Genomic DNA, 26,280 nt, shown 5'->3' on the forward strand with positions numbered 1-26,280 from the left:
GCAGCAGAGAAGGGAAAATGATTATGAGAGGGAGGGAATGAAAGAGACCACAGACAAAGAACAGAGACTGGGAAAGAACACTGGGAGGAGGGAGTGGGATAAAGAGAGAGACAGAAGGACGCAGGGCAGACAAGAGGAACAGGGCTGCAGTTGGAAAGAGTGACAGCTCAAGATCAAGAGGCTGATAGAGAGTGAGAGTGAACGAGGAGCCCACTAAGAAGGAGGGAGGGAGGAGGAGGAGTCTTGAACAACAAGAGGAAGATAAAAAAAAAGCGCTTGGGAGAGAGAAAGATCTACAAACAGAACCCGTCCAAACACAGCCATTACACTGGAGCAGCGTGCTGAGCCCAAGGAATATGGATTGAAGTCAAGACAAGTTGGAAATCTATCTGGGAATAGGACACCCTAATTCAACCGACAACCAAAGGAACAACTGCTGTAGCGAGGAGAGGAGGAGAAAGACAGACAGTGAGAGGGAGCAAGAGAAGAGAGAGAGTACAGGATAGTGAACGAGTAAGGGAAAAAGAGTGGCTAGACAGAGGAAGGCAAAAGAAAGAGAATTAATACCACCCACTGTGCCAATACCACACACAGATTCAAAGACAGAAACCCTGCCTGTGCCACACACATAGTATTTATGTCTCACACAGTGGCAATACTGCACACACCGAATTTCTCAAACACGTTTGCGTGCGACATATGCAGTAAGTATTCGACACGCTGAAATCAAAACGTTTGTATCAACAGAAACGGAGAGACACAAAGAAGATAAAGAGGCATGGAGAGACATTAGAGCGTCATATGGGTTGATATTACTACGCACAGAGTTACATAGACAGACAAAACGCAACATAGTGGCATCACGGGGCCTTCACAGGAGCAGGAACTCTTGGAAAACTAACCTGAGGAACTATACCGCCAACTTAACCCCATAAAAGAATTACCACAGAGCTGGAGGCCGGTGATTGTCCTACACTTTGACTACAATCCTACCACCATCAAACAGCAGCAAAGCAGAGCAACTGTATTGAGGATCTATCATATCCGTAGGATGGGTGCCTAAGACAGGCGAGCTGAAGAGCTGTGTCCCTGGAAGGAGCACCACCAGCCCTCCAGCCCCTCCCCACCATGCTGCCCCGGACGGCCCAGGGCAGGGGCACCTTAAGCAGAGTACGAGGGCTCCTGCTGCTGCCCCTCCTAATGGTGCTGCTGGTGACTTTTTGTGCTGCACAGAGTGAGAAGAGTCAGGAAAACCAGGGAGAGAATAACACTGGCAGTACGGAGAGCCCGGTACGTCTCTATCTTAACGCACACCATTACCAATACGTCTCTCACGTACACACATAATCACACATTAACAATTAAACACATAGTTTTTTTCCAAAATGGCAGTATGTGCCTGACATGATGAATGACTGTTATGATTGGTATAAGTTAGTGAGTCAGATATAATTGCTGTGGTAAATATTGTGACATTACTGTTCAGTGTGAGGACCAAGTGGTTACAGTGTGCATGGTTCAAGGGGATATATTTAAACATTCATGGTAATGGTAATGGTAACTCATTGTAATTGCAGGAGACTGTCTCCTCAGATGTGGCCATCGTCAGTCCTCGTAACTCCTGGCTTGTCTTCAGACACAACTCCAACAAAGGAGAGAACAAGAAGACCAAGCCCCCAAAGAGGGCATCTAAGGTGAGTAGATATAGAAATGGAAACCCATACAGATCTACACAGTAGGCTAATACAAGCCTAGCTAACACGGATACAAGCTAGCTAACACAGGTACATTCAGATTCTGGCTTATATAAGTTCTGAACAAAAATATGAGTGCAACATGCAAAGATTTTACTGAGTTACAGTTCATATAAGGAAATCAGTCAATTGAAATACAGTGAGGGAAAAAAGTATTTGATCCCCTGCTGATTTTGTACATTTGCCAACTGACAAAGACATGATCAGTCTATAATTTTAATGGTAGGTTTATTTGAACAGTGAGAGACAGAATAACAACAAAAAATCCTGAAAAACACATGTAAAAAATGTTAGAAATTGATTTGCATTTTAATGAGGGAAATAAGTATTTGACCCCTCTGCAAAACATGACCTAGTACTTGGTGGCAAAACCCTTGTTGGCAATCACAGAGGTCAGATGTTTCTTGTAGTTGGCCACCAGGTTTGCACACATCTCAGGAGGGATTTTGTCCCACTCCTCTTTGCAGATCTTCTCCAAGTCATTAAGGTTTCGAGGCTGACGTTTGGCAACTCGAACCTTCAGCTCCCTCCACAGATTTTCTATGGGATTAAGGTCTGGAGACTGGCCAGGCCACTCCAGGACCTTAATGTGCTTCTTCTTCAGCCACTCCTTTGTTGCCTTGGCCGTGTGTTTTGGGTCATTGTCATGCTGGAATACCCATCCACGACCCATTTTCAATGCCCTGGCTGAGGGAAGGAGGTTCTCACCCAAGATTTGACGGTACATGGCCCCGTCCATCGTACCCTTTGATGCGGTGAAGTTGTCCTGTCTCCTTAACAGAAAAACACCCCCAAAGCATAATGTTTCCACCTCCATGTTTGACAGTGGGGATGGTGTTCTTGGGGTCATAGGCAGCATTCCTCCTCCTCCAAACACGGCGAGTTGAGTTGATGCCAAAGAGCTCCATTTTGGTCTCATCTGACCACAACACTTTCACCCAGTTCTCCTCTGAATCATTCAGATGTTAATTGGCAAACTTCAGACGGGCCTGTATATGTGCTTTCTTGAGCAGGGGGACCTTGCGGGCGCTGCAAGATTTCAGTCCTTCACGGCGTAGTGTGTTACCAATTGTTTTCTTGGTGACTATGGTCCCAGCTGCCTTGAGATCATTGACAAGATCCTCCCGTGTAGTTCTGGGCTGATTCCTCACTGTTCTCATGATCATTGCAACTCCACGAGGTGAGATCTTACATGGAGCCCCAGGCCGAGGGAGATTGACAGTTCTTTTGTATTTCTTCCATTTGCGAATAATCGCATCAACTGTTGTCACCTTCTCACCAAGCTGCTTGGCGATGCTCTTGTAGCCCATTCCAGCCTTGTGTAGGTCTACAATCATGTCCCTGACATCCTTGGAGAGCTCTTTGGTCTTGGCCATGGTGGAGAGTTTGGAATCTGATTGATTGATTGATTGCTTCTGTGGACAGGTGTGTTTTATACAGGTAACAAGCTGAGATTAGGAGCACTCCCTTTAAGAGTGTGCTCCTAATCTCAGCTCGTTACCTGTATAAAAGATACCTTGGGAGCCAGAAATCTTTCTGATTGAGAGGGGGTCAAAAATTATTTTGGACATGCGTTTTTCTGGATTTATTTGTTGTTATTCTGTCTCTCACTGTTCAAATAAACCAACCATTAAAATTATAGACTGATCATTTCTTTGTCAGTGGGCAAACGTACAAAATCAGCAGGGGATCAAATACTTTTTTCCCTCACTGTAAATAAATTAGGCCCTAAACTATGGATTTCACATGACTGGGCAGGGGCGCAGCCATGGGTGGGCCTTGCCCAGCCAATCAGAATGAGTTTTCCCCCACAAAAAGGCTTTATTACAGACAGAAATACTCCTCAGTTTCATCAGCTGTCCGGGTGGCTGGCCTCAGACGATCTCGCACGTGAAGAAGCCGGACATGGAGGTCCTGGGCTGGCGTGATTACACGTGGTCTGTGGTTGTGAGGCCGTTTGAACATACTGCCAAATTCTCTAAAATGACGTTGGAGGTGGCTTATGGTAGAGAAATTAACATAAAATTATCTGGCAACAGCTCTGGTTGACATTCCTGCAGTCAGCATTCCAATTGCACGCTCCCTCAAAACTTGAGACATCTGTTGCAGGTGTTGTGTGACAAAAGTGCACATTTTAGAGTGGCCTGTGTAATGATCATGCTGTTTAATCAGCTTCTTGATATGCCACACCTGTCAGGTGGATGGATTATCGTAGCAAAGAAGAAATGCTCACTAACAGGGATGTAAACAAATTTGTGCACAAAATTTGAGATAAATAAGGTTTTTGGGCGTATGGAACATTTCTGGGATCTTTTATTTCAGTTCCTGAAACATGGGACCAACACTTTACATATTGTGTTTATATTTTTGTTCAGTATATTTACAGTGCCTTCAGAAAGTATTCATACCCCTTGACTTATTCCACATTTTCACCTATCTATCTACACACAATACCCCATAATGACAAAGTGAAAACATGTTTATAGAAATGTTAGCAAATTTATTGAAAATGAAATACAGAAATATCTCATTTACGTAAATATTCACACCCCTGAGTCAATACATGTTAGAATCACCTTTGGCAGCGATTACAGCTGTCAGTCTTTCTGGGTAAGTCGCTAAGAGCTTTGCACACCTGGATTGTACAATATTTGCACATGCTTCCGGATTCCACACAGAGGGGACTATCCCCCGTGGAGAGCCACACCCTCTGTCCTGGGCGAAAAACTGGGTCCGGGCGATGCCTGCGGTTGGTCTGATGTTGAGACCTGACGAGGCCCGCTTAAGCGCTGCCCGTAACTGCCTCCAGGTGCGGCGACAGCGACTGATGTGGGCCTGGACCGACGGGCCGCCGCCTCCTCCTCTTGCTCTGGGAATAAGGGGGGTTGGTACCCGTATTGGCACTGGAAGGGGGACAGGCCGGTGGACGAGCAGAGAAGGCTGTTGTGGGCGTACTCCGCCCATGCCAGTTGCTGACTCCACGTAGCTGGGTTGCTGGTTGACGTGCTCTGTCTGCCCGTTCGACTGGGGATGGAAGCCAGAAGACAAGCTGTCGGAGGCGCCGAGGCAGGTGGGGAACACCTTCTAGAACCTGGAGGCGAACTGAGAACCCCGATCTGACGCCACATCTTGGGGAAGGCCGTGGACCCGGAAAACGTGCTGCACCACCAACTTAGCCGTCTCGCAGGCCGACGGGAGTTTGACAAGGGGTATGAAGTGGGCAGCCTTCGAAAACCATTCCACAACGACCAGGATGACTGTGTATCCATCAGAGGGGGGTAAGGCGGAAATGATATCCAGCTAGATGTGGGACCAGGGGTGCTTGGGGATAGGCAGGGGTCGGAGCAGCCCTGCCGCGGGCTGAGGTGAGCTCTTCGTGTGCACGCACACCGGGCAAGCCGCCACGAAAGCGCACGTACCCCCCTCAGCTGATGGCAACCAGAACCTCCTACGCAGGAACTCCAACGTCCTGGCAGCCCCCGGATGGCTGGTGAGGTCGGACGCGTGCGCCCACTGAAGCAGTCGCGAGCGCGCAGCCTTGGGTACGTACATCCTCCCCAATGGGCCTCCGCCCGGATCGGGCTCCCGCCGTAGCGCTGCTCTGACCAGCCTAACGATTCCATTGGGGACAATGGGGTCATCTCTCTCCACCAGGTCCACGGGTATGAGATCGTGAACCGGAATCTGGTGAAGAACAACGCCCACCTGGCCTGGCGTGAGTTGAGCCTCTTGGCCCCCTGAATGTAGGCTAAATTCTTATGGTCAGTCCATACGACGAATGGATGGGCGGCCCCCTCTAGCCAATGCCTTCACTCCCCCAGGGCGAGCTTGACCGCTAGCAGCTCACGGTTCCGCACGTCATAATTCCGCTCCGCCGAGGACAGCCGACGGGAGAAAAACAGGTAGGGGTGAGTCTTACCGTCCGGAGGAACCGCTGGGACAGGATTGCTCCCACCGCAACGTCTGAAGCATCCACCTCCACAATGAACGGTAGGGACGGATCAGGATGCCCTAGGACCAGGGCCGATGTAAAGCGCAACTTAAGCGCAGCAAATGCGTTCCACGCTTCCGGGGTCCAGGCGAAGGGGCGCACGCTCGTCTGGGTGAGGGCTGTCAGGGGCGTGGCTAGGGAGCTAAAATTGCGAATAAATCGCCTATAAAAATTAGTGAACCCTAAAAACCTTTGTAGTTGCTTGAGGGATGGGCTGGGGCCAATCCAGTACCGCGCTGACCTTGGCTGGGTCCATCCGTAGGTCCCCCTGGGTGACAATGAACCCCAAGAAGGAGACTGTCTCTCTATGGAACACGCAGTTCTCCGCCTTGACGTACAGCTGGTGACGGAGAAGGAGTTGGAGGACCTGCCGAACGTGCTGCTGGTGTTCACTCATGTCCTTTGAAAATATTAGGATGTCATCCAAATACACGAAGACGCTGTAGTCGAGGAGGTCCTGGAGCATGTCATTGACTAACACCTGGAACACTGCAGGTGCATTGGCACGGGGACAGTGCGCCGGGTGATGAAGCCCGACCCCAACGGCCGGCCATCCAGGCCCATGACCGGAACCGGCTCAGAGAGGGAAAGTAACGGAACGCTCCACCCTTGGGCCAGCCCCGCTGTTTCCTGCGGCCCCCGCGGTACTCAGAGATGTGTTGTTTTGGATTTGCCCCAAACATTAAGCTTTGTATTCATGATATAAAGTTAATTTCTTTGCCACATTTTCTGTAGTTTTACTTTAATGCCTTATTACAAACAAGATGCATGTTTTGGAATATTTTTATTCTGTACAGGCTTCCTTCTTTTCACTCTGTCATTTAGGTTAGTGTTGTGGAGTAATTACAATGTTGTTGATCCATCCTCAGTTTTCTCGTATCACCGCCATTAAACTCTGTAACTGTTTTAAAGTCACCATTGGCCTCACAGTGAAATCCCTGAGCGGTTTCCCTCCTCTCCAGCAACTGAGTTAGGAAGGACACGTATCTTTGTAGTGACTGGGGTTTGTAGTGACGCCCTCATTCTCATCGACGGGGCTGTAGGGGAACAGGTTGAGAGCTTCAAGTTCCTTGGTGTCCACATCACCAACGAACTATCATGGTCCAAACACACCAAGACAGTCGTGAAGAGGGCACGACAAAGCCTATTCCCCCTCAGGAGACTGAAAAGATTTGGCATGGGTCCTGAGATCCTCAAAAAATTATACAGCTGCACCATCGAGAGCATCCTGACTGGTTGCATCGCCGCCTGGTATGGCAACTGCTCGGCCTCCGACCGCAAGGCACTACAGAGGGTAGTGCGTACGGCCCAGTACATCACTGGGGCCAAGCTTCCTGCCATCCAGGACCTCTATACCAGGCGGTGTCAGAAGAAGGCCCTCAATGTTGTCAAAGACTCCAGCCACCCTAGTCATAGACTGTTCTCTCTGCTACCGCACGGCAAGCGGTACCGGAGTGCCAAGTCTAGGTCCAAAAGACTTCTCAACAGCTTCTACCCCCAAGCAATAAGACTCCTGAACAGCTAATCATGGCTACCCGGACTATTTGCACTGCCCCACCACCCCCACCCCATCTTTTTACGCTGCTGCTACTCTGTTAATTATTTATGCATAGTCACTTTAACTCTAACCACATGTACATATTACTTCAACTACCTCAACTAGCCGGTGCCCCCACATATTGACTCTGCACCGGTACCCCCCTGTATATATAGCCTCCCTACTGTTATTTTATTTTACTTCTGCTCTTTTTTTCTCAACACTTTTTTGTTGTTGTTGTTGTTGTTTTATTTTACTTTTTTATTTAAAAATAAATGCACTGTTGGTTAAGGGCTGTAATTAAGCATTTCACTGTAATGTCTGCACCTGTTGTATTCGGCGCATGTGGCCAATAAAATTTGATTTGATTTGATTGATACACCATCCAAAGCGTAATTTATAACTTCACCCTGCTCAAATGGATATTCAATGTCTGTTTTTGTTTTGTTTTTGTTTTTCCATCTACCAATAGGTAACCTTCTTTGTGAGGCATTGGAAAACCTCCCTGGTCTTTGTGGTTGAATCTATGTTTGAAATGTACTGCTCGACTGAGGGACCTTACAGATAATTGTATATGGGGTACAGAGATGAGGTAGTCATTCAAAAACCATGTTAAACAATATTATTGTACACAGAGAAAGTCCATGCTACTTATTATGTGACTTGTTAAGCAACATTTTTTATTTAGGCTTGCCATAACAAAGGGGATGAACACTTATTGACTTGACATCTCAGCCTTTTATTTTTTATTAATTTGTAAGAATTTCTAAAAACATTTTTCCAATATGGGGTATTGTGTGTAGGCCAGTGACACATAATCTCCATTTTAATTTCAGGCTGTAACACAACAAAATGTGGAAAAAGTCAAGGGGTGTGAATACTTTCTGAAGGCACTGTAGGTTTAAACTATATACGTTTAAATATGTATGCTGCTAAGTGGGCACGATGGTAACATAAGCGAAAGCAGGTGAAATGGGTTCAAAGAAGCTAATGTAAGCAAGCGTTAGGCTAACACATCAAAAGACATACCAGGTAAGCAAATTTAGGGCGCTATTCAATCTGTAAAGCTGAAGTGTTTAAAATATAAAGGTAGTTTCTGATTGAGCCGACATATGCAGCGTTTACCGTGAATACAGTCTCCGCTAAAGCGGGAACATTACCTTAAAATTTGAATCATGCTGTAAAGCTGAACTTCAGCAATGCGGATTGAATAGAGCCCCTAGTGTCTTACGTGACCAGATATATTCAACACAGTTGAATAAATACTGAGCAGCATATTCACCTAGGCTATGTGTGGGTTCCCCTGGATTTACAGTTAGCAGCAGGTGTATTGCTAACAGGTAAATAAATATACAGTACATGCGTGTAGCAATAAATAGATGGATACAGGTTAGTTTATATAATGACATAGCTATTGAAATAGAGGCTGCACTAACTTACCAAAAATGTATTTACATGGTAGTTAAGGTGTGTACAATGTAATCACTGTAGGTACATATTACTACATATGTATTACAACTGTTACTTGTTTGCAGCATGCACAATATCAAGGATTTGGACATAAACTCTCAATGAAGACAACTGAATGCTGGTGAGCAAATGGGTCTAGAGTAGATACACTGTGTCTTTACTGTTCATTTCATCCATTGCAAGTCAAGGTAGATCTCCTTACATTTCACCTTAGTTGAAATTCAAATACACATGCAATAGGTGTGGTCTGAGCATTGTGAGTTTAGGGCCCTCACTCAGGAAGAAGTAAGGCATCTCTGCTCTCTCGTGTTAGATGGTGGGAGTGATAGATTGTTTAATTGTAACAGGTTTAAAGGGTGCCAATTTGACCAAGTTTAGTCAAAATGATGGGCAATGATTTTAATAAAAAAGAGTGTCTAGGTATACCGCATTTAATCTGGATTTGATGAAGCAAGTTTATAGTCTTAGAATCCCTTGCTTCCCTTTTATCCTGATCCATCGAGAATAACTGTAACCAATCAGTTTTAGGTGTAGACGCCTTTAGATATTCCCGTTTGTATGAACTCTTTGAGGACTGATCATCGAGGACTGGTTTCATTTTTTTTTTGTCTCTGTCTGTAGCATGGGCTACCAGGGCCCCCCGGACCACCAGGCCCCCAAGGGCCACCCGGCCCCCCCGCCCCGCTGTTACCTCAGCAGGAAGAGCTGATGCAGGAGTTCCAGCTACGACTGAGAGGTACACAAGAACAGACCAATGGCAGACTCTGAAATTAAGGGACAGACCTGGATGTCAACCAGTCATTGGTCTCCACTAGGCTACGACATAGTGTCAAGTGTATCCTAATGTCCAAATTTTGTTCAATCGTGGCCTGGGGTGGTCTAGCGTTTAGGGGCCGCTACCTTCAGCACGCACATATAGGCCTGTCGTGTCGATTCTGGCCCACGCCCTTCTGGCACAAAGAACTCAATCCCACGATTGGCTTGATATATTTACACATTTCAAATATGGACAGTCCAGGAATATTCTATCCTGATCTTGATAATAAATTACCATACCAGACACTTTTGGACAACATAAATAGGGAACAAATCAAATAATAACAATAGGCCACACCAACATTAGTTTCCATTTATACAACGTGTCGGGTACATTTCCACAGTAGGTTTGCTGTGGTAAACGATTAAATACTTTGTTTCTATTGTACGGAATGCTTGTCAAATAGATAAATCGCCATTAGTCTGTTCAAAAAGGTCTAAGTTGTTCTGATTACAATACAAACCAGAGGACAAACATATCTTGAAAGACTTTGGTTGCAAGCAGGACTAAGGTAAAACCGACATCATATTTTAGGAAGCGGTAATGAGGTGACCAATAATGGTGACAATTAAGATCAGCTGTGCGGGGGAATTTAGAGCGTATTGATGGTTTAACGAGACATCAGGTGGCGATAATCTAGTGCCATCGATGGTTGCAATAGGCCCCATATTTGATTCTATTCCAATAGGCTACATTCTGTAGGCTACCCGTTAGCCTATTAATTGTCACATAATGAAAGGTGTGAAAACCGATAATAGGCTACTGTGTTTCCCTGGCTGAGTTGATGAGCTGATTTGGGCCTTCAGTTGATTGACAGATGTAGGCCTACTGTAGAACGATAAACTTTCCTCCAGTGTGGATGCTCGTCCACGTTTTATAGTTAGGCTATGTATAATTTATCAATATAGTTCTGGTCTTTGGTGTGGATTGAAAGCCTGTATTGTGTGGATTTAATATTTAATTTCACAAAGCTGTCAAGATGTTTATTAATTTGAGCCTATCCAAAGACGATTTTGTTGCGCTGAGACACTTTTCTTTGATGATATCAGACTATTCTTTTTACTTATTGAATTTTTTAAAATAAATGCAATTAAATTTTGGGCCTAATGTAGGCTCAGGCTGGTCACGATATCATGAGGCTCTGAGCCAGAGCTTGCTGCTTAGACCACTGCGCTACGGCAGTTAACAATACTCTAACAAGCATTAAGAATACTATGAATACTGATGACACATAGGCGCGTCGTTTTTAATTATTTTGTTTTAATCCTTCCCCGAAACATGGTCCTAGTGCTCTATTCAATCCACATTGCGGAAGTTCAGCTTTACCTTGTGATTTAAATTTAAAGGCAATGTTCCCGCTTTAGCGGAGACTGCATTCACGGTAAATGCTGCATATGTCGGCTCAATCGGAAATTACCTTTACATTTCTATTGCGGAATCTGTAACACTTCAGCTTTACAGATTGAATAGAGCCCCTAACCTTAACCACTCTGAATTAATGCCTAAACTGTTAACCTAATAGTTTCAACCCTGTAACCACGTGGAATGAATACATCAAAAATAGACGTTCATCCACGAGGCAAAGGGCAGTGGGCCAGGTTCAAACCCATGCTGACTCTGGCTGTAACCGATGGACCACACAGGCACTGAGGAAACAAATAATTTATTCTGCCTATTGTTTACCTTCAACATATACAGTGAGGGAAAAAAGTATTTGATCCCCTGCTGATTTTGTACGTTTGCCCACTGACAAAGAAATGATCAGTCTATAATTTTAATGGTAGGTTTATTTGAACAGTGAGAGACAGAATAACAACAACAAAATCCAGAAAAACGCATGTCAAAAATGTTATAAATTGATTTGCATTTGAATGAGGGAAATAAGTATTTGACCCCCTCTCATACAGAAAGATTTCTGGCTCCCAGGTGTCTTTTATACAGGTAACGAGCTGAGATTAGGAGCACACTCTTAAAGGGAGTGCTCCTAATCTCAGTTTGTTACCTGTATAAAATCAAATCAAATTTTATTGGCCACATGCGCCGAATACAACAGGTGCAGACATTACAGTGAAATGCTTACTTACAGCCCTTAACCAACAGTGCATTTATTTTAAATAAAAAAAGTAGAATAAAACAAAAAAGTGTTGAGAAAAAAAGAGCAGAAGTAAAATAAAATAACAGTAGGGAGGCTATATATACAGGGGGGTACCGGTGCAGAGTCAATGTGCGGGGGCACTGGCTAGTTGAGGTAGTTGAAGTAATATGTACATGTGGGTAGATAAAAGACACCTGTCCACAGAAGCAATCAATCAATCAGATTCCAAACTCTCCACCATGGCCAAGACCAAAGAGCTCTCCAAGGATGTCAGGGACAAGATTGTAGACCTACACAAGGCTGGAATGGGCTACAAGACCATCGCCAAGCAGCTTGGTGAGAAGGTGACAACAGTTGGTGCGATTATTCGCAAATGGAAGAAACACAAAAGAACTGTCAATCTCCCTTGACCTGGGGCTCCATGCAAGATCTCACCTCGTGGAGTTGCAATGATCATGGGAACGGTGAGGAATCAGCCCAGAACTACACGGGAGGATCTTGTCAATGATCTCAAGGCACCTGGGACCATAGTCACCAAGAAAACAATTGGTAACATACTATGCCGTGAAGGACTGAAATCCTGCAGCGCCCGCAAGGTCTTAATGACTTGGAGAAGATCTGCAAAGAGGAGTGAGACAAAATCCCTCCAGAGATGTGTGCAAACCTGGTGGCCAACTACAAGAAACGTCTGACCTCTGTGATTGCCAACAAGGGTTTTGCCACCAAGTACTAAGTCATGTTTTGCGGAGGGATCAAATACTTTTTTCCCTCACTGTAATAAACAATTTATCTAAAAAAAACTATATTTTTCAGGGGTTGCTGCAGCACCTTCAGCACCCCTATGCCAACAACCCCCTAAATATTTCTTCAGATATTCAAATCCTCCTGCTGCAGGACTAGTTTCCGCCTGCGATGAAAGGGGTGAAATTAAGATCCAACATCGGTGACATTTCAAGCTAGCTGTAAAATGAGTTTACGGTACGTTCTTAACCCCATTACGCTCACCCCTTCTAAACTTGCTACACAGCGAACTACTCCGGCCGTTGAGCCGATCCTGGTCACAGACACCACTGTAACGGGGGACAGTGTGCTACAAACAGTTTAGCTTCCTCCACTGTCCGATTTCCCCAGACTGGGCTCGAACCAGTGATCCTCTGCTTCGCAACACACATGACCACCCTCCTTGACAATGTTCCAACGGGTCAAGCCACTCAAAATGTACCTGTTGGATTGCTCCATCGGCGACATTTCAAGCTAGCTGTTGCGTGAGCTTACAGTACGTTCCTAACTCCGTTACACAAGTTCTATTCTACATTTTAGTCATTTAGCAGATGCTCTTATCCAGAGCGACTTACAGCTAGTGAGTGCATACATTTTTCATACTGGCCCCCCGTGGGAATCGAACCCACAACCCTGGCATTGCAAGCACCATGCTCTACCAACTGAGCTACAGGAGGCTCTGAGCTTCTATGACTCCATAGTGGCAGGCAGCTCTACGCAGTGCATTCTCTTATAGTAAAGTGCGGCCTGGAAATAAGATTACATTTCTAAAGTAGGCAAACCCTTTGTCGTCATTATGATGTCACTAGTTCTACTTTAGAAGTAGTATAACATTGCATAGTTAAGATTGAGTGAAGAGCATGTTAGCATTGCTAGGTTTTTATGACGATAGTTGCTAGATAATGGCGACATAGATATACTTTAGGCATATTGCTGATGCAGTGGAGGCTCCTCAGAGGAGGAAGGGGAGGAACAACCTAATTAGTAAAAAAAAAAAAAAAAATGTATAAGGTATCCTTTTTAGATAAAGCTATACTAAATATATTCACGTCACCAAATAACTGATTAAAACACACTGTTTTGCAATAAAGGTCTACAGTAGCCTCAACAGCGCAGCTGAATACTGTATGCTGAAAACACTCGGTTTGTTATTTTTTACTAAAATATGAGTTAAATATAAATACTGAACTTGTTTTTGCATGGATTCCGCGACGCGGTTAGCTTTTAACAGCTAGGACCGCTATTTCTTGTCCGAGAATCCCGCTTAACAGACAGGTTGAAGCCTGCTTGACAGATCTGCTAAGCTGCTAGCCATCAAGCTAACGAAGTTAGTCCCAGATGAGTTTTGCAATGGAGCCCTCTTTGTCTGTAGAAATAAATGAACGGTTCCAGCACTGTAGTAGCTGTATCTACTATGCTTTGTTTCGGGACAAACTGGATCACTCAGAGTTCCAATGTGGCAATTGTTTGCTTGCCGAGGATTATAGGCTTGAGGTGGCTTCCTTGATCACGCAGGTCACCAGCCTACGTAATAAACTGGGGAAACGCAGAGTGGAATGTTTACCTTTTCTACGCCGGTGGCTGGACGTTGTTCGCACTTGTTGGATGCATCTCCGCCTTGTCGTTTGTCGTTATCCGACTGGCCGGTGTTGCCTGGTGTTCGTTCGCCAGGGGAGCCTGCCTCTCCTCCCCCATCTGATAGCGGAGTCGAAGGAGCACAGCAAGAGGAGCATGGCACTCAACGATGGTCGCATGTCACAAGCCGTGGAAGCCGAAGACAGCGGCCTCCCGCAAAGCACTCTACACTCCCAACGAGAGGCCCGGAGCGGCTACAAACAACAAATAGTTTTGCTGTCCTGGAGCCTGAAATGATCCTGCCTCTCGGATGAGCGACGGGCTGAAATGATCCTGCCTCTCGCCCATCCATAAAGGGTTCTCCGAATCCTGTGAAGCGTAAGAGTGTGTGGATTTCCTCATCCTTCTCGCCGGCCGTGATTTTGGGCAGCACCATGATAAGAAATGTGACCATTCCAGGTGCAAAAACAATGTCCTATCCCGGAGCTCGAGTAAATTATATTACTAAACTGCTCCCGAATGTACTACGTCAGGACATGGAAATCGATTATATCGTAGTCCATGTGGGTTTTAATGACATAATGAAGAGCAGCTCTGAATAGTTGAAACTGGATTTTAAAGAGCTGATTGACGCTCTGCTAGACACTAATAAAATACCCATCATATCTGGCCCTGTGCCCTCTCTGAATCATGGCATTGAATGCTTTAGCAGGATTCCTGCTCTTCACAACTGGCTACGTGATTATTGCAGCTCAATGGGTGTAACTTTTGTTGACAATTTCGATACCTTTTGGAAACATAACACATTTTATAAGGAGGATGGGATCCACCCAAATCATTTGGGTTCCTGGATCCTTTCACAGCATTATAAGGCTGCATTGAGACAATGACTTATCAATGACCCAAGCCCAGCTCAGTTAATCCCTACCATTGTGACGCTGAGTTGTCATAATGCTTCAGCAAATGTACATTATACCAGGGGCATTGGTAGACACAATGTAAGTAACTTAATTGATGTCCATCTAACTGCCCTGAATGCCTTTGCTGATCCTACAGCTATTGTATGCAGCAATCATGTGCCTATGAACCAAATTTATGCTGTTAGCACTGAGGCGGTGTGCCCTAGTAGGAAGTCCACTGTGTGCAGCTCACCCTGCACTAACATAAATAACATGAGCATATCTACTTCTGCTAAGCTTCCCAGTAAAGCAATGAAAACAATCTAGCATCCCAGAAAAGTGCTCAAAATAGCCCATGTTAACATATGTAGCTTAAGAAACAAGGTTCATGAAATTAACAATTTGCTAGTAACAGATGAAACTCACTTAGATAATATGTTTGATGATAGAGTGGTAGCAATACAAGGTTATAACATTTACAGAAAAGACAGAAATGCCAATGGTGGAGGTGTTGCTGTTTATATTCAGAACCACATTCCTGTAAAGCTTAGAGAGGATCTCATGTTCAATACTGTTTAAGTAATATGGCTACAGGTTCATCTGCCTCACCTAAAGCCCATTCTTGTGGGAAGCTGCTATAGACCACCAAGTGCTAACAGTCAGTATCTGGATAACATTTGTGAAATGCTTGATAATGTATGTGATATCAACAGAGAGGTATATTTTCTGGGTGATTTAAATATTGACTGGCTTTCATCAAGCTGCCCACTCAAGAAAAAGCATCATACTGTAAACAGTGCCTGCAACCTGGTTCAGGTTATCAGTCAACCTACCAGGGTAGCTACAAACAGCACAGGAATTAAATCATCAACATGTATTGATCACATCTTTACTAATTCTGCAGAAATTTGCTTGAAAGCAGTATCCAGATCCATCGGATGTAGTGATCACAATACAGTAGCCATATCTAGGAAAACCAAAGTTCCAAAGGCTGGGCCTAATATAGTGTATAAGAGGTCATACAATAAGTTATGTAGTGATTCCTATGTTTTTGATGTAAAGAATATTTGTTGGTCTGTGGTGTGTAATGAGGAGCAAACAGACGCTGCACTTTACACATTTATGAAATTGCTTATTCCAGTTACTAATAAGCATGCATCCATTAAGAAAATGACTGTAAAAACGGTTAAATCCCCAAACGTATTGCAAATTGAGAAATCATGTGACTAAACTGTATAAAAAGCAGAAGAAACTACACTATGAAACCAAGATAAATGCCATAAAGAATGATAGTAAAAACTTTGGAGCACCTTAAATGAAATTTTGGGAAAAAAGGCAAACTCAGTTCCATCATTCATTGAATCAGATGGCTCATTCATCACAAAACTGACTGATATTGCCTACTACTTTAATTATTTTTTCATTGTCAAGATTAGCAAATTTATGCAAGACATGCCAGCAACAAACGCTGACACTACATATCCAAGTATATCTGGCCAAATTATGAAAGACAATCATTGTAATTTTGAATTCCGTAAAGTGAATGTGGAAGAAGCCACCGGGGTCTGACAACTTGGATGGAAAATTACTGAGGATAATAGCGGATGATATTGCCACTCCTATTTGCCATATTTTAAGCCTACTAGAAAGAGTGTGCCCCCAGGCCTGGAGGGAAGCAAAAGTAATTCCACTACCTAAGAATGTCTCAAATAGCCGACCAATCAGCCTGTTAACCAACCCTTAGTAAACTTTTGGAAAATATTGTGTTTGACCAGATACAATGCTATTTTACAGTAAACAAATTGCCAGTGTGTCTATATATGTGGATGACTCAACACTATACATGTCAGCTACTACAGCGACTGAAATGACTGCAACACTTAACAAAGAGCTGCAGTTAGTTTCAGAGTGGATGGCAAGGAATAAGTTAGTCCTAAATATTTCTAAAACTAAAAGCATTGTATTTGGGACAAATTAATTCTAAACCTAAACCTCAACTAAATTGTGTAATAAATAATGTGAAAATTGAGCAAGTTGAGGTGACTAAACTGCTTGGAGTAACCCTGGATTGTAAACTGTCATGGTCAAAACATATTGATACAACAGTAGCTAAGATGGGGAGAAGTCTGTCCATAATAAAGTGCTGCTCTGCCTTTTTAACAACACTATCAACAAGGCAGGTCCTACAGGCCCTAGTTTTGTCGCACCTGGACTACTGTTCAGTCGTGTGGTCAGGTGCCACAAAGAGGCAATTGGCTCAGAACAGGGCAGCACGGCTGGCCCTTAAAAGTACACAGAGAGCTACAATGAATAATATGCATGTCAATCTCTCCTGGCTCAAAGTGGAAGAAAGATTGACTTCATCACTACTTGTATTTGTGAGAGGTATTGACATGTTGAATGCACTGAGCTGTATGTTTGAACTACTGACACCCATGCATACCCCAAGAGGTCTCTTCACAGTCCACAAGTCCAGAACAGACTGTGGGAGGCGCACAGTACTACATTTTTATTTTTATTTTTTGTCATTTAGCAGACGCTCTTATCCAGAGAGACTTACAGGAGCAATTAGGGTTAAGTGCCTTGCTCAAGGGCACATCGACAGACTTTTCACCTAGTCGGCTCAGGGATTAGAACCAGCGACCTTTCGGTTACTGGCACAACGCTCTTAACCACTAAGCTATCTGCCGCCCCTACGTAGAGCCATGACTACATGGAAGTCTATTCCACATCAAGTAACTGATGCAAGCAGTAAAATTAGGTTTAAAAAACAGATGAAAATACACCTTATGGAACAGCGGGGACTGTGAAGCAACACAAACATAGGCACAGACACATGCATACACACACACGATAACATACGCACTATACACACACGTACACATGGATGTTGTATTGTATGTGGTAGTGGTGGAGTAGAGGCCTGAGGGCACACATAGTGTTGTGAAATACGTGAATGTATTGTAATGTTTTTAAAATGGTATAACTGCCTTAATTTTGCAGCAGCTAATGGTGATCCATAATAAATCCAAATACAAACAGCACCGTCTAGGGTAGCACCCTGGTGTAGCCAGAGGACAGCTATTATGCGTCCTCCTCTGGGTACATTGACTGAGGAGTATTTTTCTCCACTAATACAGGAGTAATAAAGGCCTAGTTCCCATATTTTGTGGCTTTTTTTATTTAAATTTTTTATAGCCTATGTTGTAGCAACCTCATGATGGGCATAGGGCAGATTAAAGTATTTGAACTGGGTGAATGGAATATGAATGACAGTCATCCAATATTTTGTAATAGAAATAAGGTCATGCTAATTTTTAAAAAAGACAGTCCTCCCTAATCTTAAATGGCACCGACCGCCACTGATCTGAGGACATCAGAATGATGACAAAGGGGTGCCTACTAATTATTTGCCTTATTTAGCAATTACATCTTATTTTGAAGCAACTACAAAATCATAATTAGCCCTTTAAAACTAGTGGACTCAAAAGTTGGGAATCAGTGGCCGCTGAGAACGTTCATAACAATGGAGTGACTCGACCATGAAATCCATAAAAAGGTGTCAATTTGATATTGAAACAAAACCACACCCGACACTAAAGCAGAACCCACAGAGCTAGTTGTTTGAATCAGAGATCATGATTGTTTATATTTTGCAGCATGATTATTGAATTATGACTTATATCTTGATAATCAAAAGCAGCCAGAGCTTGAAAACTGTCATCTGATATGGAAAAAAATTGCCCTAACCGTAAGATACTACGATTGCTGCAAACAATATATGGAATACATACTCTGCGGTGCGCACAGTATATTCACATAACAAACACAGCATAACTCAGTACATATAGCCTACATAACAATGCACTGCCACTACATTTTCTGTATTGGTTACAATTGGTCTTTCTATACAATGTGTGTGAATGTAGGCCATATACAAAATACAATGTTGGGGAGGCTGCTTGTCTGATTGTGGGCTGGTCTGATCCCTTAATAGAGGTAATTTTCCGGAACGTGGATGTGACTTGGCTGGGCCGTAGAATTCCTCAGATTCCTCCAGGCTCGCTAGTGTGTCTTTGTTACTTTTTTGTGTGCGCTCGTGCGTGAGTACGTGTGTGTGAGGTGTTTGTGCATGTCCGTGTGTTTGTAATAACTGTCCGTGTGTGGAATGAGAGTTGGCAGGCTGCCATGTGAGTAGACACGGGTCTGTTTGTGCTCTCTGGGAACTGCAGGCTGTTCTGACAGCACCTCTAAAACATAAAGACTTCTATTCACACAGCCGAGAAGGGTGGCGCCGCACACACACTCTCGCAGACATGTTACACACACTAGCACACAAACTAAAACATGCTTTTTAACACTTATACACACACACACACACACTGCTGATATTCAAACAGACATATATTTACACCACTGGTGTACCACACCCCCCCACAGACCTTCTGGAGGAGGCCAACCCCCCCCCTCCCCCCCTCCCCACATAGCATATGAACAAGTCATAAGCCATGGCAAAAAATATTTATAATTACAGGATATGTGCTTTAAAACTGCAACATTTTCTCTCAGCCTCATTGCAAAATGTGTAGAATAGCAGGACATTAGCTTTAAAAATGCAAATTTTTCTCTAAGCCTCATGGCAAAAAGTGTAGAATAGCAAGAGAGTGTGCTGAGCAATTAACTGAAATGTCAGTTATTTTTCAGTTTTTAAACAGCTAATTGACAGACATTGATGGTTCAATTATTTGAATTCCATTTCGTTCAATGCACACATTTCACTGCAGTTTCTCAAGAGATAAATCAGATCATACCTGAACTGTGTGATGTATTAGGGAGTTGTAGTTACCAACAGGCCAATGTTCTACATAGTTTAGTGCACAAAACGTGATAATTAACTACAATGGCCATAATCCATTGTGCGGCTACTTGTCTGTTTCTTTTACGCCTGCTACGTAAGGGAATGCGGGATCAGTTTCTTTGAGGTATATAAGTGATTGAAAGTTGGTATTCAGCAGTCATAAAATTATGCCTTATTTACTTTGAAGAACTACTAAAATAGTGATTTTGTCAGACAGCATAGGCAGCATGAGATGATGACTTGGAATTAAATAATAAAGTCATCAAATAAAACAAATGTAATATACACAAGAACTTAAATATTTGTATTAAAGTAAAGTAATATGAATAACTGATGGTTAATAAGTGATAAGCAGTCATGGGCAGTCACTACCATCATGGGACTTGTATTAATTGTTTTATTCTGTGTTACAGCATTTAACCCACATAATGCATAGTGCATTTAATGTAAAAAAAAAGAAGGTTTTATTTAAATAGAAAATTATGTATTAAACAATATATATACAGTTGAAGTCGGAAGTTTACATACACTTAGGTTGGAGTCATTGGAGTCATTAAAACTTGTTTTTCAACCACTCCACACATTTCTTGTTAACAAACAATAGTTTTGGCAAGTCGGTTAGGACATCTACTTTCTGCATGACACAAGTAATTTTTCCAACAATTGTTTACAGACAGATTATTTCACTTATAATTCACTGTATCAAAATTCCAGTAGGTCAGAAGTTTACATACACTAAGTTGACTGTGCCTTTAAACAGCTTGGAAAATTCCAGAAAATGATTTTATGGCTTTAGAAGCTTCTGATAGGCTAATTGACATAATTTGAGTCAATTGGAGGTGTACCTGTACCTACATTTTAGTCATTTAGCAGACGCTCTTATCCAGAGCGACTTACAGTTAGTGAGTGCATACATTTTCATACTGGCCCCCCAGTGGGAAACGAACCCACAACCCTGGCGTTGCAAGCGCCATGCTCTACCAACTGAGCTACAGGGGAGGTGTACCTGTGGATGTATTTCAAGGCCTACCTTCAAACTCAGTGCCTCTTTGCTTGACATCATGGGAAAATCAAAAGAAATCAGCCAAGACCTCAGAAAATAAATTGTAGACCTCCACAAGTCTGGTTCATCCTTGGAAGCAATTTCCAAACGCCTGAAGGTACCACGTTCATCTGTACAAACAATAGTACACAAGTATAAACACCATGGGACCACGCAGCCGTCATACCGCTCAGGAAGGAGAAGCGTTCTGTCTCCTAGAGATGAACGTACTTTGGTGCGAAAAGTGCAAATCAATCCCAGAACAATAGCAAAGGACCTTGTGAAGATGCTGGAGGAAACAGGTACAAAATTATCTATATCCACCAGTAAAATAAGTCCTATATTGACATAACCTGAAAGGCCACTCAGCAAGGAAGAAGCCACTGCTCCAAAACCGCCATAAAAAAGCCACACTACGGTTTGCAACTGTACATGGGGACAAAGATCATACTTTTTGGAGAAATGTCCTCTGGTCTGATGAAACAAAAATAGAACTGTTTGGCCATAATGACAATCGTTATGTTTGGAGGATAAAGGGAGGACTTGCAAGCTGAAGAACACCATCCCAACCATGAAGCACGGGGGTGGCAGCATCATGCTGTGGGGGTGCTTTGCTGCAGGAGGGACTGGTGCACTTCACAAAATAGATGGCATCATGAGGAAGGAACATTTTGTGGATATATTGAAGCAACATCTCAAGACATCAGCCAGGAAGTTAAAGCTTGGTCGCAAATGGGTCTTCCAAATGGACAATGACCCCAAGCATACTTCCAAAGTTGTGCCAAAATGGCTTAAGGACAACAAAGTCAAGGTATTGGAGTGGCCATCACAAAGCCCTGACCTCACCATAGAAAATGTGTGGGCAGAACTGAAAAAGAGTGTGCGAGCAAGGAGGCCTACAAACCTGACTCAGTTACACCAGCTCTGTCAGGAGGAATGGGCCAAAATTCACCCAACTTATTGTGGGAAGCTTGTGGAAGGCTACCCGAAACGTTTGACCCAAGTTAAACAATTTAAAGGCAATGCTACCAAATACTAATTGAGTGTATGTAAACTTCTGACCCACTGGGAATGTGATGAAATAAATAAAAGCTTAAATAAATAATTCTCTCTACTATTATTCTGACATTTCACATTCTTAAAATAAAGTGGTGATCCTAACTGACCTAAGACATGGAATTTTTACTAGGATTAAATGTCAGGAATTGTGAAAAACTTAGTTTAAATGTATTTGGCTAAGGTGTATGCAAACTTCCGTCTTCAACTGTATATACCAAAACTGAACCAACCTCAAAAAGCACAAATCGCTCAGCACTTCAAGAGATTAGCCATATAACTGCACATTTTTCTCTATGCCCCGTGGCAAAATGTGTAGAATTGCAGGAAATTTGCTTTAAAACAGTAACATTTTCTCTCAGCCTGATGGAAAAATATGTAGAATAGCATGAGATTAGCTATAAAACTGCACATTCTTCTCTTTGCCCCATGGGGTGGGGCTCTTGCGAGAGGGGCCGCCTGAAAGTGCAGTACGCCACTGATTTGCACACATACACACAGAACAATCTCAAATATATTCATATTTAGCCATGCACATGGCACTCTCAGATTCTTAATTCAAGTCATGTAAGACAGCACCAATCACACACCACTGCTCAAACATATATTCTTTAAGAATATAAACAATACAAAAACAATTCCCTGTCTTTCACTTCAGAACCTTTTTAATTATTCTGACACTCACTCCCTCAATCCACTTGAATCTCACTTATCTCCCCTCCTCTTGCCATTACAGAAAACTCATACCAACATAATCTAAATCTATCAAAGCCTGGACTGTTCAAATACACTGACAATGCATCCTTTCCTTCTTTCCTTCCTTGAAGGTTTTCACCTATCCAGTCATTGATCTGCCATGACTGGGTAGGTGAAAGCCATGAATAGTCTCTGCGTAAGTCTCAAATGGCACCCTATTCCCTATATAGTGCACACTACTTTCAAATAAAGCCCTATGGGCCCTGGTCAAAAGTAGTACACTAATGAATTGAGGGGAATCTGTCTCCGTCTCTCTTAAAATGAAAGAAATAGGTATTGATCACAGGAACTATCTCCCTCTCACTCTCTCTCAGAGATGGCGGGCGGTCCCTGTCTGCTCTGTGAGCGACCTCCCCGTGTGGCCACCGCCTTCCATTGCCGCCTGCATCACCCCCTCACCGTGCCCCGCCGCAGTCTGCTGGAGCTGCAGCCATTCAGCAGTGTGAGTGAATCGCTCATACACACACACACACACACACACACACACACACATATATCCACAGACCCTCAAACACGCATACATATGCCAACGCAGGCACACACTCACAAACACACATGCATGTGGTTACAGATACAACTCACTGGAGCCCCAGGCCTTCAGCTGTGTGAGTAGACACACGCTCCAATAAACTCATGCACGTGCACACACACAAACAGTATTATTACATCGGCAGATATTGGAACACCTTCTATCCCTCCAAAAGCATGGAAAAAAATTGCCAAATATGACTAGGCTTAAATGGCTTATATTCTAGAAAAGGCAGTATCACTTGACCATTGACCTTTGTCTCCCTGTGTGACCCCTCCAGCCCTCGGACACGGAGCAGAGCCTCCAGAGGGGCCAGGGCTTCAACTCTAGCAGTGGCCGCTACATGGCTCCCGTCTCCGGGTTCTACCAACTCACCGCCAGCCTTCTCATAGGTGAGACTTCCACACCATCCCATACCAAAGTGTTAAATTATGGGGGTAAGGGGGTTTGCAGTACATTTGGGCTGAATTGATGCCCATACCACAAAAAGAGGGAGGGAGAGGAAGCGAGATCGAAAAGAGAGATGTAATGAGAAGAAGATAAGTGGTTAGACAAGGAAATGAGGAAGATAGGAGCTAGGGAGAGGCTAGGGAACGATAGAGAGGGGGATGGATAGCCGGAGAGAGGAGAAATAAGGAAAACAATGGGAGACTATACAAAATAATGGTTTGTACAAACAAACACATCTCCACAATAGATCAAATACAAAGTCAACATTACAATAACTCCATAGCATTATACAGTATGTATTTTCATCTAAGTAGCTTTTCCCTCGTGACCTAGAAATATATATTACCTTCTTTTTTGCCTGCAAGAGGCCAAGTGGAGAAGTGAAGGTTGCAGCCAGCCATGCAAAAAAAACGGTTTGAACTTTTTGGGTGTGTCATTGGCTTACACCAATCAGAAGTGGCCTAGGCACTGCCCTGGCCAATCAGTGTCAGATGTTGAGAAGATAAGGCCCGGCCAGTTCTGAGGAACAGGGGTGGGGTCTTTCCTCAGAAAGTCCACCCAAAGGGAAACCACCCCGCACCACCACTGCAATGTGTGTGCCTCTGTGCATGTGAAGTAAATGGTGTGTGTGTGTGTGTGTGTTCTTAGAGCCCAATGAGAGGTCACAAGCCAGGATGAAGGATAGTGTGAAGGCTTCCATCTGCATTGAGTCCCTATGCCAGAGCAATGTGTGAGTACTAGTACACACACACAAACACACACACACGGCACACACAAGTTGTATTCAATCATTGCCAGTTGTTCCCGCCTGTTTTTCCTGAGCTATGCCTCTGAATGTTCCAGGTCTCTGGAGTCGGTGACAGGGGTGGGTAGTTCAGGAGGAGTCTTCAGCATCTTACTGACAGGAACCCTTTACCTACAGGTAATATACTCTCTCAGACACAGGGTATTATTACACGTTCACGCACGCGCACACACAAACACAGTATAGAGTTACACGTGTATATGGCCACCCATTCACAACAATCTGATATCTGCACACACTCCTATCAACACTCTCATCTCCAGATAAAGACATATACTTTGACAATTATGTGCAATTACCTTGTTTGCCAGGAATGATACTGGCAGTCAGAGTGATAGATGAGCATAAACACTGCTCTTGGTGAAAGGATTGAGCGTAGAGTGCTGAGTGACTGATGGTCTTTAACCCTTTATGTTCTGGCTTGCAGGCGGGGGAGTATGTGTCCATTTTCGTCGACAACGGAACAGGCTCAGCACTCACAGTCCTCCAGGATACTTTGTTTTCCGGGATACTCCTGGGAGTGTGAAGACAGTAAAACAAATGATACACCCACATATACATAAGCACACACCCATAGACAGAAATGAACACATGCATTAAACCATGTACGTACACAGAGATGGGCAAAGATACATTCAAATGTATCTGTTACAAAATATAAAATACCCTGAAGACCAATGTATTGTAATGAACTACAAAATACTGGTGCCAACAAATGTATTTGATTAAAATACATGGATTTTGTATTTTCAAAATACAGAAAATACATTTACAAGTAGCCTCCTTAAATGAGTTATAAAACAGCCTGTGAACGTTGGCTAACACGCTATGAACAGTATCTATTGCCCAGACAGTTGGCACAGTTCATAGTGTTAGTCTTCAGAGCTTTGTGGCCGCTGCATTGGTGTCAGAAATGAGATACCATATATTACTCTGAGCCTTACATCATCAGAGGTGTAGGTGGATGCACAAAGGTGTTTGAAAGAAAGTAACTTGCCGAATGAGAGTGAGTGTAGTGATAGTGTGGCAATAGAAATCTAATTCACTGCATTATCCTCACTCTGGAAGTGTACTGTATCTTTGTGCATTAACTTTTTTTGCAAGCTCCTCCACCAACAACTCTCATTGCTGTACACGATAGTGGCATAAGACTTCTGATATGGGGCCACAAAATTATGAACCTCTATTTTTTTTAAACGGTATAAAAGTATTTGTGTTTTGAAAATACAAAATACCATTCTCTGAAGTATATTTTTACACATTACATTTTCAGTCCTTTCAAATACAAATTACAACATACTCAAAAGTAATTGAAATACCTATCCAATCTCTGTGTGTACATACAGAAAGTATTTCTCAAAATTGTAGACTCTCTCTCACACACACACACACACACACAGCTATATGCCACTCTGGGCAGAGCAGAGAAGAAAGCCTCACACTGGTAACTGCGAGTGGGATGAGTGTGTCATTAGCAAACATCAACAGTATTCAGACCAGCCTCTGCAATTATCCATAACAGCATTGCTAAGACAACAGGGTCGTATTCACTAGTGCACACTGTAGCAAAACATTTTGCAAAGAAAATTAGTTTCTTATTGGACAACTTCAGGTAGTTGTTTTCTTCCGTTTGGTTTCTACTGAATACGACCCAGGACATTTTGTTAACAACATCTTAAACCACCATTTTGTCTATATACGTAGATGTATTTTTCTAGTGCTACTTTCATTGTCGATGACTCGCTTTAACACGCTATTCAGAATATTTATTTTGCTTTTGGATTTGAAATGAATACAATATATAAAAAGTTGTGGATATTATTGCTTGTAATAAAACATTTTTTGCAATCCCAGTTAGGATATGCT

General features: G+C 43.3%; 1 protein-coding gene across 1 annotated transcript; it reads left to right on the top strand.

Annotated features, from left to right (window-relative positions):
- si:ch1073-184j22.1 (erythroferrone) lies at nt 1-26,280 on the top strand. Its single transcript, XM_041841506.2, has 8 exons — nt 1-1,290; nt 1,578-1,694; nt 9,374-9,488; nt 22,945-23,072; nt 23,440-23,551; nt 24,258-24,339; nt 24,453-24,531; nt 24,842-26,280. The coding sequence occupies exons 1-8, from the start codon at nt 1,129-1,131 to the stop codon at nt 24,938-24,940; spliced, it is 894 nt and encodes a 297-aa protein (XP_041697440.2). The 5' UTR covers nt 1-1,128; the 3' UTR covers nt 24,941-26,280.

Source organism: Coregonus clupeaformis, chromosome 21 (genome assembly GCF_020615455.1).
Source record: "Coregonus clupeaformis isolate EN_2021a chromosome 21, ASM2061545v1, whole genome shotgun sequence".
In the NCBI taxonomy this organism is placed as follows: Eukaryota; Metazoa; Chordata; class Actinopteri; order Salmoniformes; family Salmonidae; genus Coregonus; species Coregonus clupeaformis.